The sequence below is a fragment of the Oryctolagus cuniculus genome, chromosome X (genome assembly GCF_051225735.1).
Source record: "Oryctolagus cuniculus isolate XC-2025 breed Fujian yellow rabbit chromosome X, ASM5122573v1, whole genome shotgun sequence".
In the NCBI taxonomy this organism is placed as follows: domain Eukaryota; kingdom Metazoa; phylum Chordata; class Mammalia; order Lagomorpha; family Leporidae; genus Oryctolagus; species Oryctolagus cuniculus.
The window spans coordinates 77211011-77224508 of NC_142888.1; the positions used below are offsets into that span (position 1 = coordinate 77211011).

Below are 13498 nucleotides of genomic sequence, written 5' to 3' on the forward strand. Positions count from 1 at the left end.
ACAGGCAGTGGCAGGGGGCTGAGCTCCGGAACTTGTGGCCCTTGTGGCCTATCCTGACAAGCCAGGAGCCCTGTGGCCGCCATGTCTGAGCGGGGCTTGTGGAAGTGTCAGCCATTTTGTCCTGAGCAGGATCTTTGGGCATTTGGTCCTTCTTTTTTTTAGGAGTGAAGTGGGTGCAACACTTTCTGTTCTGAAGTGTCTGAAAACTCCCAGTGGTCCAGGAACTGCCTGGGCAGGAACGCTGGGGCTTGTTGAAGGAACGGTGGTTCATGAGCACCAATAGGGAGTGGAGCAGTTCTTACCTCTGTCCCCTCACAGGTGACCTAATCAGCATGGCGGCCATCCCAGGAGGACTCAGTCCCTGCAGAAGCACAGATGCAGTCCAGCGGGGAACGGCGGTCATCAGCCTCCTGTGCAGACACACAGTGCCCTGAGATGCTTCAGCTGCAGGCTGTGCAACATGGCGGCCCCTGAACACCGGCCCGCACGACCTCTGCAGCCTTGCAGTCCGGGCCTCTCAGGATCCCTGGGTCGGGGAGCTGGGCACTCAACTTTCATACCTGCAGTGCTGGTGCCTGCTCTGGGGACTGACCTCTCTACCCCTCACTTGGGAGCCTTCCCCGTGGGACGTACTGGATGGACACAGTTCATTCTGAAACTGCTTCCGCTGGATGGCGCTGGTGCTCCAGAAATGGAACCATCCCATCTTCCCCATCTCTCCCTCCGCCTTTTGTGGCTGAAAAAAATAATGGTGTCCTCCACATAATGGAACCCAAGAATCTAGAATAACCAATGTCACTGGCTCTGCAGATCTCACACTAGGGCCCTGGCAATCAAGATGTCAGCAGATGCTGCATAAGCCCTGCAGGGTTGGGTGTAGCACCCCCACCTCCACTAGACCAGGATTCCCTCTGTGCTCCCAGGGCAGACAGCTCACTGGTCTTTTTCATTTCTACCACCTCTCTGTTGTGTCTGTTAAGCCCAGGAACCTGGTGCATTCCTCTGGGGACACAGCCCTTCTTTGGAGACTTGGTGCCTCCCAGGGGCAAGTGAGCAGACCGTCTAGGGTAGGTCATGCTCTTTGCCAGCTAATTCATGTTAAAGGCCTTGTCCTTGTCAGCCTCTCTTAGAAGTCTATTAAGATGTCTCCAGACCCATCCACCAATTCCTCTGTCACAGTCTCGATACAGTGCTGAAAACCTATCTGTCCCCATGGATTTCTCACTGTTGAGGTTCATCGTTTGGCCATGTGGATTATTGTGCATTAAGACCTCAGGTTTTCAGGCCCTGTTTCCCAAACCCTGGGTCAGGGATGGATGATTTGAAAGTCTTGGGGGCTGGTCCCCAGTACCAGGTTGTGACTGTGACAGTGCTGGTTCCCTCTGCTCCTCAGAGCTGGGTCTGTGGTGCCACAAGTCCTGAGTCAGAGAGTACAGTCAGCTTCCCTGTCATATGGAATCCCCCTGTTCTCTAGTAAGAGCAACCGTGTTAATGCAGACCTCTCAACAACTCTAAGCTGTGCAAGCTGCCTGACATTGGTTTTCCTTCAAGGCTTGAGTGGCAGGAAAAGTGCTGTGCATTGCTTCTGGCTCCAAGCTGCTAATTATGACAGGCACGGTGGCCTGCCTCCACTACCTTCCTAGTAGACTCCCAGGTCTCCCTGGGAGATCCACACTCCCATGTTTTCACACCAGTTCTGGAGGTGCTGGGTGACATGGCCTAGGACAGCGCCAGCGTTTCCTGAGAGCCCCACAGCCACTCTTCCTCGTATTAGAAGGCACCTGGAACATTCCAGTGACAGTGTCCGAGTCAGCCTGTGCCTGGATGAGGAGGTGTCCCAGCCTGTGGGGCCTTTGCAAGGATTTTCCAGGGCTGAAGCCAAGGGTGGTGCAGACGGTGGGGCTGTCTTAGGCGAGGTCCCTACTGTGGCTCAGGGTCCTTACAGACATCCCTTGTGCACTGGTCCCATGTGCAGCCTCCAAGCTGTATCAAGGCAGAGGGAGGAAATGTTGGAGTTCAGGTCAGGTGGCATTTGTGGTGCAATTCGGCCATCAGGAGGAAGTGGTTGGTGCATCTCACCAACCCTTCCAGTATGTGCATGTGTGGACTGGCTTGGCAGTAAAGGGAAGATGCAGATGGGTCCCAAGGCTGCACCCTGTGAGAGTTCAGAACCCTTGGGTCCAGAGCCAGCTTGGCCACTGCAGCCTGTGGGTTGTGGAAGCCCTGAACACAGGTGAGCCCCGTACTGAGCTCCAGGTGGTGTGATGGCTTGTCCCAGCATGCAGAATTGGGATCCTAGTGGCAGCCTTGTCTGGGCGGGGTTTGCAGAAGTCTCTGCAAAGACCTAAGGTTGGTTCTGATCAGGATTCTATCTCATTTTCCTAATCCCCTCATGCCCTGAAGCATTGGGGTCACTGTTTTAGATGACCTTTGGGCCCAAGAGGACTCTTTCAATTTGAACCTGCCTCCTCCTACAAGAACACAGGAGTCTTCCAGGTTCGGGATCTGCTTATGGCAGTTAGAACTGATCCATTTCCATTGCATGGTATCTGGCTGCGAGTCCTTACATTCAGCCTCCCTGTGAGCTCCCCAGAGCTCCTGGTCCTGGCAGGAGCATAGAGCCACTCCTGACTGCAGTTGTCCTTAGCAGAAGGAGCCTGGATGACAGGGGCCCCCTAGGGGTGGGGTCCTAGCAGTGTGGAAGGGCCAGCAGAGGCAGTGACCAGTTGCCTATGAAGAGCAGACTTTCTTTGAGGGTGTGCAGAAAGTAACACACAACTGGGACAGGAACGGACTTGAAACCCTGAACTGCTTTAGGTCTAGCTCCAGACAATCAGGAGTTCTCACCTGGTTTTTCGGCAGGGCCAGTGTCCACAGAAACTCAGCTCCTTGTCCCAAATATGGTGGCCATTGAGGCCTGCCCTGCTCTGCCTCCTGTCCATGTCTGCCTGTCCCCCAGGTTCCACCCCTGGATGACCCGATCCAGACCCATTAGGAGGCACCTGCTGGAGGGCCCTGGCCAGCAACAAGAACCATGATTGCTTCCACCCCACAGTTCCCTAATCACAAACATTCTACTAGGGTCTGCACAGAGAGGGGAAGGCACAGTCAGACCACTTATATTTCATGGCTGTGTTGCCCCACTATTGCTACCTACCCCCATCTCCTCCTCTCCTACCCTTTGTGGATGAACCCCCAGGGTAAGGCCCCAAGTGCACACCGCCTTTAAGCAGTGTCAGCTGTCTTGGGGTCCTGAGGAAATTGACTTCTCCCTCTGTCTGCTCCCCTTGTGGAATGTTACTGTGCAGAAAATAAGAGTATGAATAAGGATGTCTACAGGTCCCTTGACATACCATAACATTTCACATTATAAGCCCTAATAACTGCCACCTTTCTAGGTTCATGTGAATTTATTTATAAAGGTCTGGTACAAGGTTGTTTTCAGAGGCACAGTTGTTGCTTTCATGGGTGTATGGATTTCTAACCTCAAAGGATGAATTCCTGGATGCCCTCTCCTTATTTCCTTTCTTTTGTGTTTTTGCAGCCCATTCCAGAGAGAGGACAGTGGAGACTTCCCAAGTAGGTATCCCATCCCGCTCAGAGACACAGGAGCTGGCCTGGTAGGAAGCAGGGCATTGTGGGGACAGCAGGACGTGACAGGGCCCACGTCAGAATGGAAGATGGGAGACAAAGCCCTGGCTCGCACTCCCTATGGAATGTCCCACGTTGTGTCTCCATGACGTGTAAGAGTCCAGAGTGCATTTGCACATGGAGGTGCCCCTGGCAGGACCCATGGGTTTGCTATACCATCCAGGTAACTCCACGTGCAGCTCTGACTTTACCCCAATTAAACAACCACCCCTTCTCTCATTCATTCTTACTAGCCTGTAAAGATACTTCTCACGCCCCCTTTATCAGGTCTATACACGCATACTTATTCCCCTTCCTGTTCCATCCTGTCATTTGTCTGAATGATGCACTGTGCATAGAGATTGCTCCTAAGTCCTGAGTCAGCACCAATATGTGTTTCCTTCTGCCAATATAAGGAGTTCTCCAGCACTGACCTTGGGTCACGTGCAAGGAGAGTCAGTGTGTTTGGTGTGGCCCCGTCTCTCCTCCTGAGTGGCCTTAGTGTGGGACTCTCATTGTCCACAGAGCAGGGGAGAGCCCTATGGGTGTAGAGAGGTACTGAGGCCTGTGGTCCTGGGATGGCTGTAACTCTTCCCTGTCTTCCTTCCCAGTACCTCTGGCTGCAGACCTTTTAAGTCTGTCTGGATGAGACTTCCTGAGTATATGACTTGTCAGGGACTGATTTAGATTATTTGGTTGCCCTGGGCTTCCTGGTTTATCTGTTGTAGCTTGGTTCAGGAAATGTCTGAGTCTCACTGTTGTCAGGATAGGATTGGGTCAGAACCTCTGACTAATGCCTTGATCCCTGAGGACTGAAACCTTTTGTAGTGCAGACTGTGCGCCATGGCTAGGTGTGGTGCCTACCACCACTGGTGTTGCCCTCATGAGCTTCCACTGAGTGTTGTTCCCAAGGGCAGCCCAGGAGTTTCTTGTTGAGGCCAGGCTGCCTGGCTACCAGATGGGTTCAGCCCCCAGTGCATTGCCTTAGCTGCCCCTACTCCCCTCAGACCCAGGTAGAGTAGCCCATGTGGATTGCAGCCATGCTGGGCACCCACTGGATAGCGCCGTTTTTTTCCTGCACGAAGGGAGGAGGGAGGACCTGCGGATACAGGGCAGATGGCATTTGTGGTGCAATACTGCCATCAAGAGGAATTCAGTTGCGGATACTTCTAGGCTGGCGGCTGAGCGCCTGCGCAGAACTGGCTCCCAGGGACGTGAGGGTGGAGGCGGGTGCCGAGCACTTGGAGTCCTGGGACAGTTTGGTTCCTTGCAGTGAGAGCAATCTGGAGTTTCCGAACACAGGGAGTGGCAATGGGTTGATCTCAGGACCCTGCGGACGCTGTGTCCTAGCCTGACATAGCCAGGAACCCTGTGGCCGCCATGTCTGGGCGGGGCTTGTGGAAGCGTCAGCCATTTTGTCCTGAGCAGGACCTTTGGGCATTTGGTCCCTGTTTTCTTATGTGTGAAGTGGGTGCAACACTTTCTGTTCTGAATTGTCTGAAAACTTACAGTGGTCCAGGAACTGCCTGGGCAAGAACGCCGGGGCTTGTTGAGGGTTTAGGGGGTTACATGAGTACCAAAGGGACTGGAGCATTTTCCTACCTCTGTCCCCTCATAGGTGACCTGATCAGCATGTCGGCCATCCCAGGAGGACCCAGCCCCCGCAGGAACACAGATGCAGGCCAGCGGGGAACGGCGGTCATCAGTGTGACAGGTGTGCGGCTCCTCCTCAGTGCCAGTCAGGTGTCGCCTGTGCTGAGGGAGCTGTGACCTCAGCGAGCAGGAATCTGCTGTGCCCTGAGACCTGCAGGGTGTGGGGGGCAGGGAGAGTAAAGCTCACCCAGTGCAGGGGAGCAGAGCTGCTCAGGCTCCCTGCTGTGCCCTGGTGGGGAGAGTCAGGAAGTGCTGCCTCCCCTCCTGTGCAGAGACACAGTGCCCTGAGATGCTTCAGCTGCAGGCTGTGCACCATGGCCGCCCCTGAGCACCGGCTCCCACCACCACATCAGCCTTGCAGTCTGGGCCATGCAGGATTCCTGGGTGGGTAGTCCGGCACTTTCCACAACAAGCTTGCTTGTGCCTGCTCTGGGCACTGAACTCACTCTCCCTGAGTTCTGGGCCTTCCACGTGGATGTGCTGAATGGACTGTATGCCATTCTGAAACAGCTTCCGCTGGATGGCGCTACTGCTCCAGACATGGGCCTGTCCCGACTTCCCCTTCTCTCCCTCCGCCTTTTGTGGCTGAAAAAAATAATGGAGTCCTCCACACACAGGAACCCAAGAAGGAAGGTGTCCAGTGATGAGTACCAGGGTGGTTGCTGTCCCTTGATGAATGCTCTCTCTGGGATTATAATTGTCAGTGGAAAGACAAGAAGCAGAATCTGTGTTTCTATAGATCTTTGTATGTGTTTTGATCCAAATTATCAGCATGAGCACTCCGCAGTCCTCTGCACCATTGTGGAAGCAGCCACACCTGCCTGGGTGCAGTCCTCTTCCCTTGCATCCTGTGTGTCTGGGGAAGGTGAATCTGATAGAATGACCTCTCCACTTTCTGACTACTATTCCCTCAGCTCCTCACTCTCTCTTCATGACCCCCAACCCAGGAAGAGCCCAGAGGCTCCTTCGTTTTTTTGACAAGCAGAGTTAGAGAGAGAGAGACACAGAGAGAAAGGTCTTCCTTTTTCCGTTGGTTCACCGCCCAAATGGCCGCTACGGCCGGCGCTACACCGATCCGAAGCCAGGAGCCAGGTGCCTTTCCTGGTCTCCCATGCGGGTACAGGGTCCAAGCACTTGGGCCATCCTGCACTGCACTCCCGACACAGTAGAGAGCTGGACTGGAAGAGGAGCAACCTGGACTAGAACCTGGGGTGCTGGCGCCACAGGCGGTGGATTAGCCAAGTGAGTCAGGGCGCCGGCCTATATGTGTACATTCTTAGGATAGCTTCATGGGGAGAATTTCCTGGGCTCCTTGATTTAATCCTAGGACCTCACTTCACGCGAGTTCTCTCAGGATGGAGGGTCAATTGGGAGATCTGGGGTCATGAGTCTTCAGGTAGTATCTAAATGGACACATGTGGAGTCTTGGTTTTATGGAAAACAGCAGAGGAATGAAAGGGTGTGTGAGTACTGGAGAAGGCTTTCTGGATTTTCTCTTGCATTTCTTCCATCACGACAATCTTGTTTGCCAGTCCTGAGATACGTACTCCTGAGACAGCTACCTAGCCATAGTGGGAGTGAGAGGGAATGAAATCAAGTCAGGGTCCCAGGGAGGGCCACGGTCAGGTTTGCCCAGCTTCCACATGTCCAGCAGGCTTGAGGAAAGTTGACCCAAGTCTGCATAGGTTCAGCCAGCACTAGGGCCCTGCAGAGAGCTAGGCTGCCTCTGCGTTAGGATAAAGTATCAAAATTTGCATCTCGGTGACAATCATGCGTTTAGGGACCAGCAGAACCCTCTGTCAAGGTGTGCTTACCTGGATGAGTGTGACGATTTCCTCGAGCCCCTTTCTGGACAGTAGCACTGGCTCAGGGGTAGGGACTCTGGTAGAGGCCTCTCAGAGCCGTCTGTCCCACCAGTAGGGGAGCAGAGGCCTAGGCTGGGTGATCAGGTGTCCTAGCCTGTGGGGCCTTTGCATGGATCCCCGAGGGCTGAAGCCAAGTGCAGTGCAGGTGTTGTGGCCTGACTAGGTGCAGGTCCCCACTATAGCTGGGGTGTCCATGTAGACATCCCTTGTGCGCTGGTCACATGTGCAGCCCCCAGCAGTGTACAGCCACCAGGGTCAGTGCAGTACCCAGTGCTGTGTGTTGGCTCCTCCTGCTCCCCTCAGCCAGGAAGAGTGGTCATGCTGGGCAGCAGCCATTTTGGATTCCTGCTGAACAGCTCTGGGCATTTTGTAGCTGTTTGAAGGGCGGAGGATAGACACGTTTTGGGGTAGGGCAGGTGGCACTTGTGCTATAATACTGCCATGGAGAGGAAGCAGTTTATGCAACCCGACAGCACTTGCAGCTGTGTGCCTGTGTGGGACTGGCTTGGCAGAAAAGGGAAGGTGCAGGTGGGTCCCAAGGCTTCCCCCTGTGAGGGCTCAGAGCCCTTGGATCTGGGTCCAGCTTGGCTACCGTGTGCAGTGGGTTATGGTGGCCCAGAACATAGGCAAGGCCAGGGGACCGAGTTCCGGTGTGTGTGTGCAGCTTGGAGGAGATAGCGGAACTCGGGATCCAATTAGTGGCCATGTCTGGGTGGGGCTTGCAGAAGTCTCTGCAAAGACCTAGGCTTGGTCCTGATCAGGATTCTGCCCCGGTGCCTTGGTGCATGGGGGTCACTGTTTTAGATGACCTCTGGGGCTCAAGAAGGTACCTTCAACCTTGAACCTGCCTCCTCCTACAAGAACACAGAAGTTTGCCAGTTTCAGAATCTGCTTATGGCAGTTAGAACTGATCCATTTCCATTGCATGGTATCTGGCTGCGAGTCCTTACATTCAGCCTCCCTGTGAGCTCCCCAGAGCTCCTGGTCCCAGCAGTAGCATAGAGCAGATCCTGACTGCAGTTGTCCTTAGTAGAAGGAGCCTGGATGACAGGGGCCCCCTAGGGGTGGGGCTCCATGGCAGTGTGGGAGGAGCCAGCAGAGGCAGTGACCAGGGTGGATGTAGCCTATGAAGAGCAGACTTTCTTTGAGGGTGTGCAGAAAGTAACACACAACTGGGACAGGAACGGACTTGAAACCCTGAACTGCTTTAGGTCTAGTGCCAGACTATCAGGAGTTCTCACCTGGTTTTCAGCAGGGCCAGTGTCCACAGAAACTCAGCTGCTTGTCTCAAATATGGCGGCCAGTGAGGCCTGCCCTCCTCTGCCTCCTGTCCATGTCTGCCTGTCCCCCAGGTTCCACCCCTGGGTGACCCGATCCAGACCCATTAGGAGGCACCTGCTGGTGGCCCCTGGCCAGCAACAAGAACCATGATTGCTGCCACCCCACTGTTCCCTAATCACAAACATTCTACTAGGGTCTACACAGAGAGAGGGGAAGGCACAGACCACTTATATTTCATGGCTGTGTTGCTCCACTATTGCCACCTGCCCCCATCTTCTCCCCTCCTACCGTTTGTGGATGAACCCAGTTAAGAAAGGAACCTAATGCATGAGGCCTTTCAGCAGTGTGTGCTGTACTGGGCTCCTGGGGGAAACGATGTCTCCCTCTGTGCTCCCACTTGCCTGTAAAGATACTATGTCAGTTATACGTTGTCAGGTCTATATATGCATATGTATACCCCTTCTTGTTCCATTCCGTTCAATTGTCTGTATGATGTAGTGTGGATAGATTCCTCCTAATTCATGGGTTACCACCAATATGTTTGTCCTTCTGGCAATATAAGGAGTTTTCAGGCAGTGACCCTGGGTCAGGCGCATGGAGAGTTAGTGTGTTTGCTGTGGCCCTTGTCTCCTGTCCTGAGTGTGGGACCTCTAGATCTACAGACCAGGGAGGAGCCCTGTGAGAGTACAGGTTTCATGAGGCCTGTGGTCCTGGGATGGCTGTAACTCATCCCTCTCTTCCTTCCCGGTACCTCTGACTACATACCCTTTCAGTCTGCCTGGATGAGCTGTCATGTGGGAATGACTTGTCAATGACTGATTCAGATTCTCTGGCTGCCCTGTACCTCCGGGGCAGGCTGGCATGGCAGGGTTCAGTGACAGTGTAAAGTCCCCCGCTTTTCAGAATGGGATTGGGTGAGAGCTAGTGGGATCTTTGCTTGTATCCTGGAGAGCCTAAGCAGCTTGTGGTGCAGACAGTGGGGCCTGGCTAGGTGCAGGTGCCCTGCCCCCACGCGGGGTGCCCTAAGGGGCGTCCGATGAGCAAGTTCCCAAGGGCAGCCCAGGACTGCGTGCTGAGGCCAGACTGCATGGGCTCCGGGTATGTCTAACACCCAGTACATTGCCCTAGCTCCTCCTGGTCCCTAGGAACCAGGCAGCCATGCTAGGTATCTGTTGGGACAGGACTGGTTGTTTTTTCCTCCACGCAGGGAGGAGGGAGGACTGGAGGGAACAGGAGAATGGCATTTGTGGTGCAATACTGCCATCAAGAGGAATTCATTTGCGGATCTCCTCAGGTGGTGGCTATGCGCCTGGGCGGGACTGGCTTGGCAGGGAAGTGAGGGTATAGGTTGGTGCCAAGACGATGTTCCCTGTAGGGCTCAAATCAGTAGGGGCCCCAGCCAGCTCAGGTCTCCACATCGAGTGGGCTCTGAAGGCCCGGACACAGGCAGTTTCAGGGGTCTGAGCTCTGGGATTCATGGCAGCTGTGACCTGGTGGGAAGAGCTCTGGAGCCTAGTGGTGGCCACCTCTGGGCGGGACTTGTGGGAGCCTCCGTCATTTTTCTGCTGAGCCGGTGCTGTGGGCATTTTCCTCCCTCCCGTTGTCTCAGGAGTCAAGTAGGGTGGCAGACATTTGACAGTGAATTGTCTGGGAGACTCCCAGTGGTCCAGGAACTGCCTGATGGAGGAAATCAGGGGCTTGTGAGGGAAAGGGGGTTACATGAGCACCAGTAGGGAACGGACCATTTTCCTTCTTCTGTGCCCTCAAGAGGTGAACTGTTCAGTGTGCCTGCCTGCCAGGAGGACCCAGTCCCCGCAGGAGCAGAGATGCAGTCCAGCGGGGAACGGCAGTCATCAGTGTGACAGGTGTGCGGGCTCCTCCTCAGTGCCAGTCAGGTGTTGCCTGTGCTGAGGGAGCTGTGACGTCAGCGAGCAGGAATCTGCTGTGCCCCTGAGACCTGCAGGGTGTGGAGGGCAGGGAGAGTAAAGCTCACCCAGTGCAGGGGAGCAAAGCTGCTCAGGCTCCCTCTGTGACCTGAGCTGCTGCCTCTGCGTCTTCCCTCTGTGTGTCGGACTGGTTTAGGCCTGGTGGCTAGCATTCAGCAGCTTGTGAGAATGCCCTTGCAAGAGGGTCCCACAGTTGGAGGAACGTGGTCTAGGTTCGTGTGTGCGCCCACTTGGACATTTCCCATGGTCTCATCTAAGTCCAGTGGTGAACAGCTGTGTTTGCATGCCTTCAAGTACATTCTGAGGATAATTTGATAGAGGGGGGTCTTTTGTTCCAGGTAGCTTCATGTGGCAGTGCAGCTGTGCCCTCATTAAACAACCAAGCTTCACTCATTTCATTCTCACTTGCCTTTAAACACACTCCTCACACCCACCTGAACCTGTCTATACATGCTTACTTACTCCCTTTTGTCTTCCGTTCCCTGAATTGTCTGATTGATGCACTGTGGATAGAGATTCCTCCTAATTCCTGAGTCAGCACCAGTATGTGTTTCCTTCTGCCAATATAGGGAGTTCTCAGGCAGTGACCCTGGGTCAGGAGCACGGAGAGCTGCTGTGTTTGCTGTGGCCCCTGTCTGCCCTCCTGAGTGGCATTACTGTGGGATCCTCATTGCCCACAGGGGCAGGGAGAGCCCTATAAGAATAGAGAGTACTGTGGCTGGCGCCGCGGCTCACTAGGCTAATCCTCCACCTAGCGGCGCCGGCACACCGGGTTCTAGTCCCGGTTGGGTCGCCGGATTCTGTCCCGGTTGCCCCTCTTCCAGGCCAGCTCTCTGCTGTGGCCCGGGAGTGCAGTGGAGGATGGCCCAGGTGCTTGGGCCCTGCACCCCATGGGAGACCAGGAAAAGCACCTGGCTCCTGGCTCCTGCCATCGGATCAGCGCGGTGCGCCGGCCGCAGCGGCCATTGGAGGGTGAACCAACGGCAAAAGGAAGACCTTTCTCTCTGTCTCTCTCTCACTGTCCACTCTGCCTGTCAAAAAAAAAAAAAAAAAAAAAAGAATAGAGAGTACTAAGGCCAGTGGTCCACAAGTGGCTGTAACCCTTCCCTCTCTTCCTTCCCAGTACCTCTGGGTATAGACGCTTTAGGTCTGCCTGGAGGAGACTTCATGTCAAAATGACTCATCAGTGACTGGGTCAGTGTATCTGCCTGTCCTGGACCTCCTGGGCAAGCAGACGTGGCAGGGCTGTGTGACAGTGTCTGAGTCCCACTGTTGTTGGATAGAATTGGGTCAGAGCCCCTGGTCCTATGCCTTCATTCCAGAGGGCTGAAGCCATTTGTGGTGCTGACAGTGTAGCCTGGCTAGGCGTTGTGCCTATCCCCACTGGTGTTGCCCTAAGGAGTGCCCATTGACTGTTGGTCTCCAGGGCAGCCCAGGAATTTCTTGATGAGGCCAGGCTGCCAGGGCACCGGATGGGTTCAGCCCCAGTGCATTGCCCTTAGCTCCTGGTGCTCCCCTCAGACCCAGGCAGAGTAGCCCATGTGGATTGCAGCCATGCTGGGCACCCACTGGACAGCGCCATTTTTTCCCTCACGAAGGGAGGAGGGAGGACCCGCGGGTACAGGGCAGATGGCATTTGTGGTGCAATACTGCCATCAAGAGGAATTCAGTTGCGGAAACTGCCAGGCTGGCGGCTGAGCGCCTGCGCAGAACTGGCTTCCCAGGGACATGAGGGTGCAGGCGGGTGCTGAGGCCATTTCCGCGGGGGTACTCAAAGCCCTTGGAGTCCCAGGGCAGCTCGGTTTCCTGAGAGGAGTGGGCTCTGGAGGCTCTGGACCCAGGCAGTAGCAGGGGCTGAGCTCCGGGACTTGTGGCCCGTGTCCTAGCCTGGAAGAGTCTGGAGCCTGGTGGCCGCCATGTCTGGGCGGGGCTTGTAGAAGCCTCAGCCATTTTGTCAGAGCAGGATATGAGGGCATTTTCGTCCCTCCCCTTGTCTTAGGAGTGAAGTTGGTGGCACACTTTGTATTCTGAATTGTCTGGGAGACTCCAAGTTGCCCTGGAACTGCCTGATGGAGGAACACAGGGGCTTGTTGAGTAAAGGGGGTTACATGAGCCCCAGTAGGGACTGGAGCATTTTCCTACCTCTGTCCCCTCACAGGTGACCTGATCAGCATGGCGGCCATCCCGGGAGGACCCAGCCCCCGCAGGAGCACAGATGCAGGCCAGCGGGGAACGGCGCTCATCAGTGTGACAGGTGTGCGGGCTCCTCCTCAGTGCCAGTCAGGTGTTGCCTGTGCTGAGGGAGCTGTGACCTCAGCGAGCAGGAATCTGCTGTGCCCTGAGACCTGCAGGGTGTGGGGGGCAGGGAGAGTAAAGCTCACCCAGTGCAGGGGAGCAGAGCTGCTCAGGCTCCCTGCTGTGCCCTGGTGGGGAGAGTCAGGAAGTGCTGCCTCCCCTCCTGTGCAGAGACACAGTGCCCTGAGATGCTTCAGCTGCAGGCTGTGCACCATGGCGGCCCCTGAGCACTGGCCCCCAGCACCACAGCAGCCTTGCAGCCTGGCCTCTTCTGATTCCTTGGTGGAGGAGCCCAGCTCACTCTCTTCTCAACATCTGTTGGTGTACCTGCTCTCCAACCAGGGACGGAACGTACTCTTCCTCATTTCCGAAGCTTTGCGCTTGTGATGTGGGTGGACTGCGGGGCATTCTGGAACTTCTTCCGCTGGGTGATACTGTTGCTCCAGGATTGTAACCCCCCCTTTTTTCCCTCCTCTACATCTGCTCTTTGTAGCTGAAAAAATTCTTTGCATGCTCCAAACATAGAACCCCAAGAACTAAGGTTTACTGTGTGGAGGTCCCTCAGTACATGGTGGCCTTTATTTGACATCTATCACTGGAGCATAGAAATTTTCCTGAGAAGCACTGGAACAAAATACATGCATCTGTGGATCTATCACCTCAGTACTTATTTTCATTGGAATATCATCCTAATCACTTTATTTGAAAGGCAGAGTTACCAGAGAGAATGAACAAAAGAGAGATCTTCCCCCTGTTGGTTCACTCTCCAAATGGCCAGGTTTCCAGATAGAAGCCAGTTGCCTGGAACTCCACTTGGGTCTTCCTCAT

General features: G+C 54.8%; 1 protein-coding gene across 24 annotated transcripts in view; it reads left to right on the forward strand.

The window, feature by feature from the left end:
* Positions 1 to 13498, forward strand: part of LOC103351904 (uncharacterized) — a 250964-nt gene that overhangs the window by 213382 nt on the left and 24084 nt on the right. For 13 of the 24 annotated variants that reach the window (XM_089323984.1, XM_089323983.1, XM_089323995.1 and 10 more), the window contains 4 exons: positions 319 to 1067; positions 3545 to 3579; positions 5249 to 5344; positions 12534 to 12629. In XM_089323984.1, the coding sequence (XP_089180110.1) occupies positions 319 to 434 (116 nt within the window). In that variant the 3' untranslated portion in view covers positions 435 to 1067; positions 3545 to 3579; positions 5249 to 5344; positions 12534 to 12629. The other 11 variants (XM_089323987.1, XM_089324021.1, XM_089323990.1 and 8 more) reach the window with 8 other exon arrangements.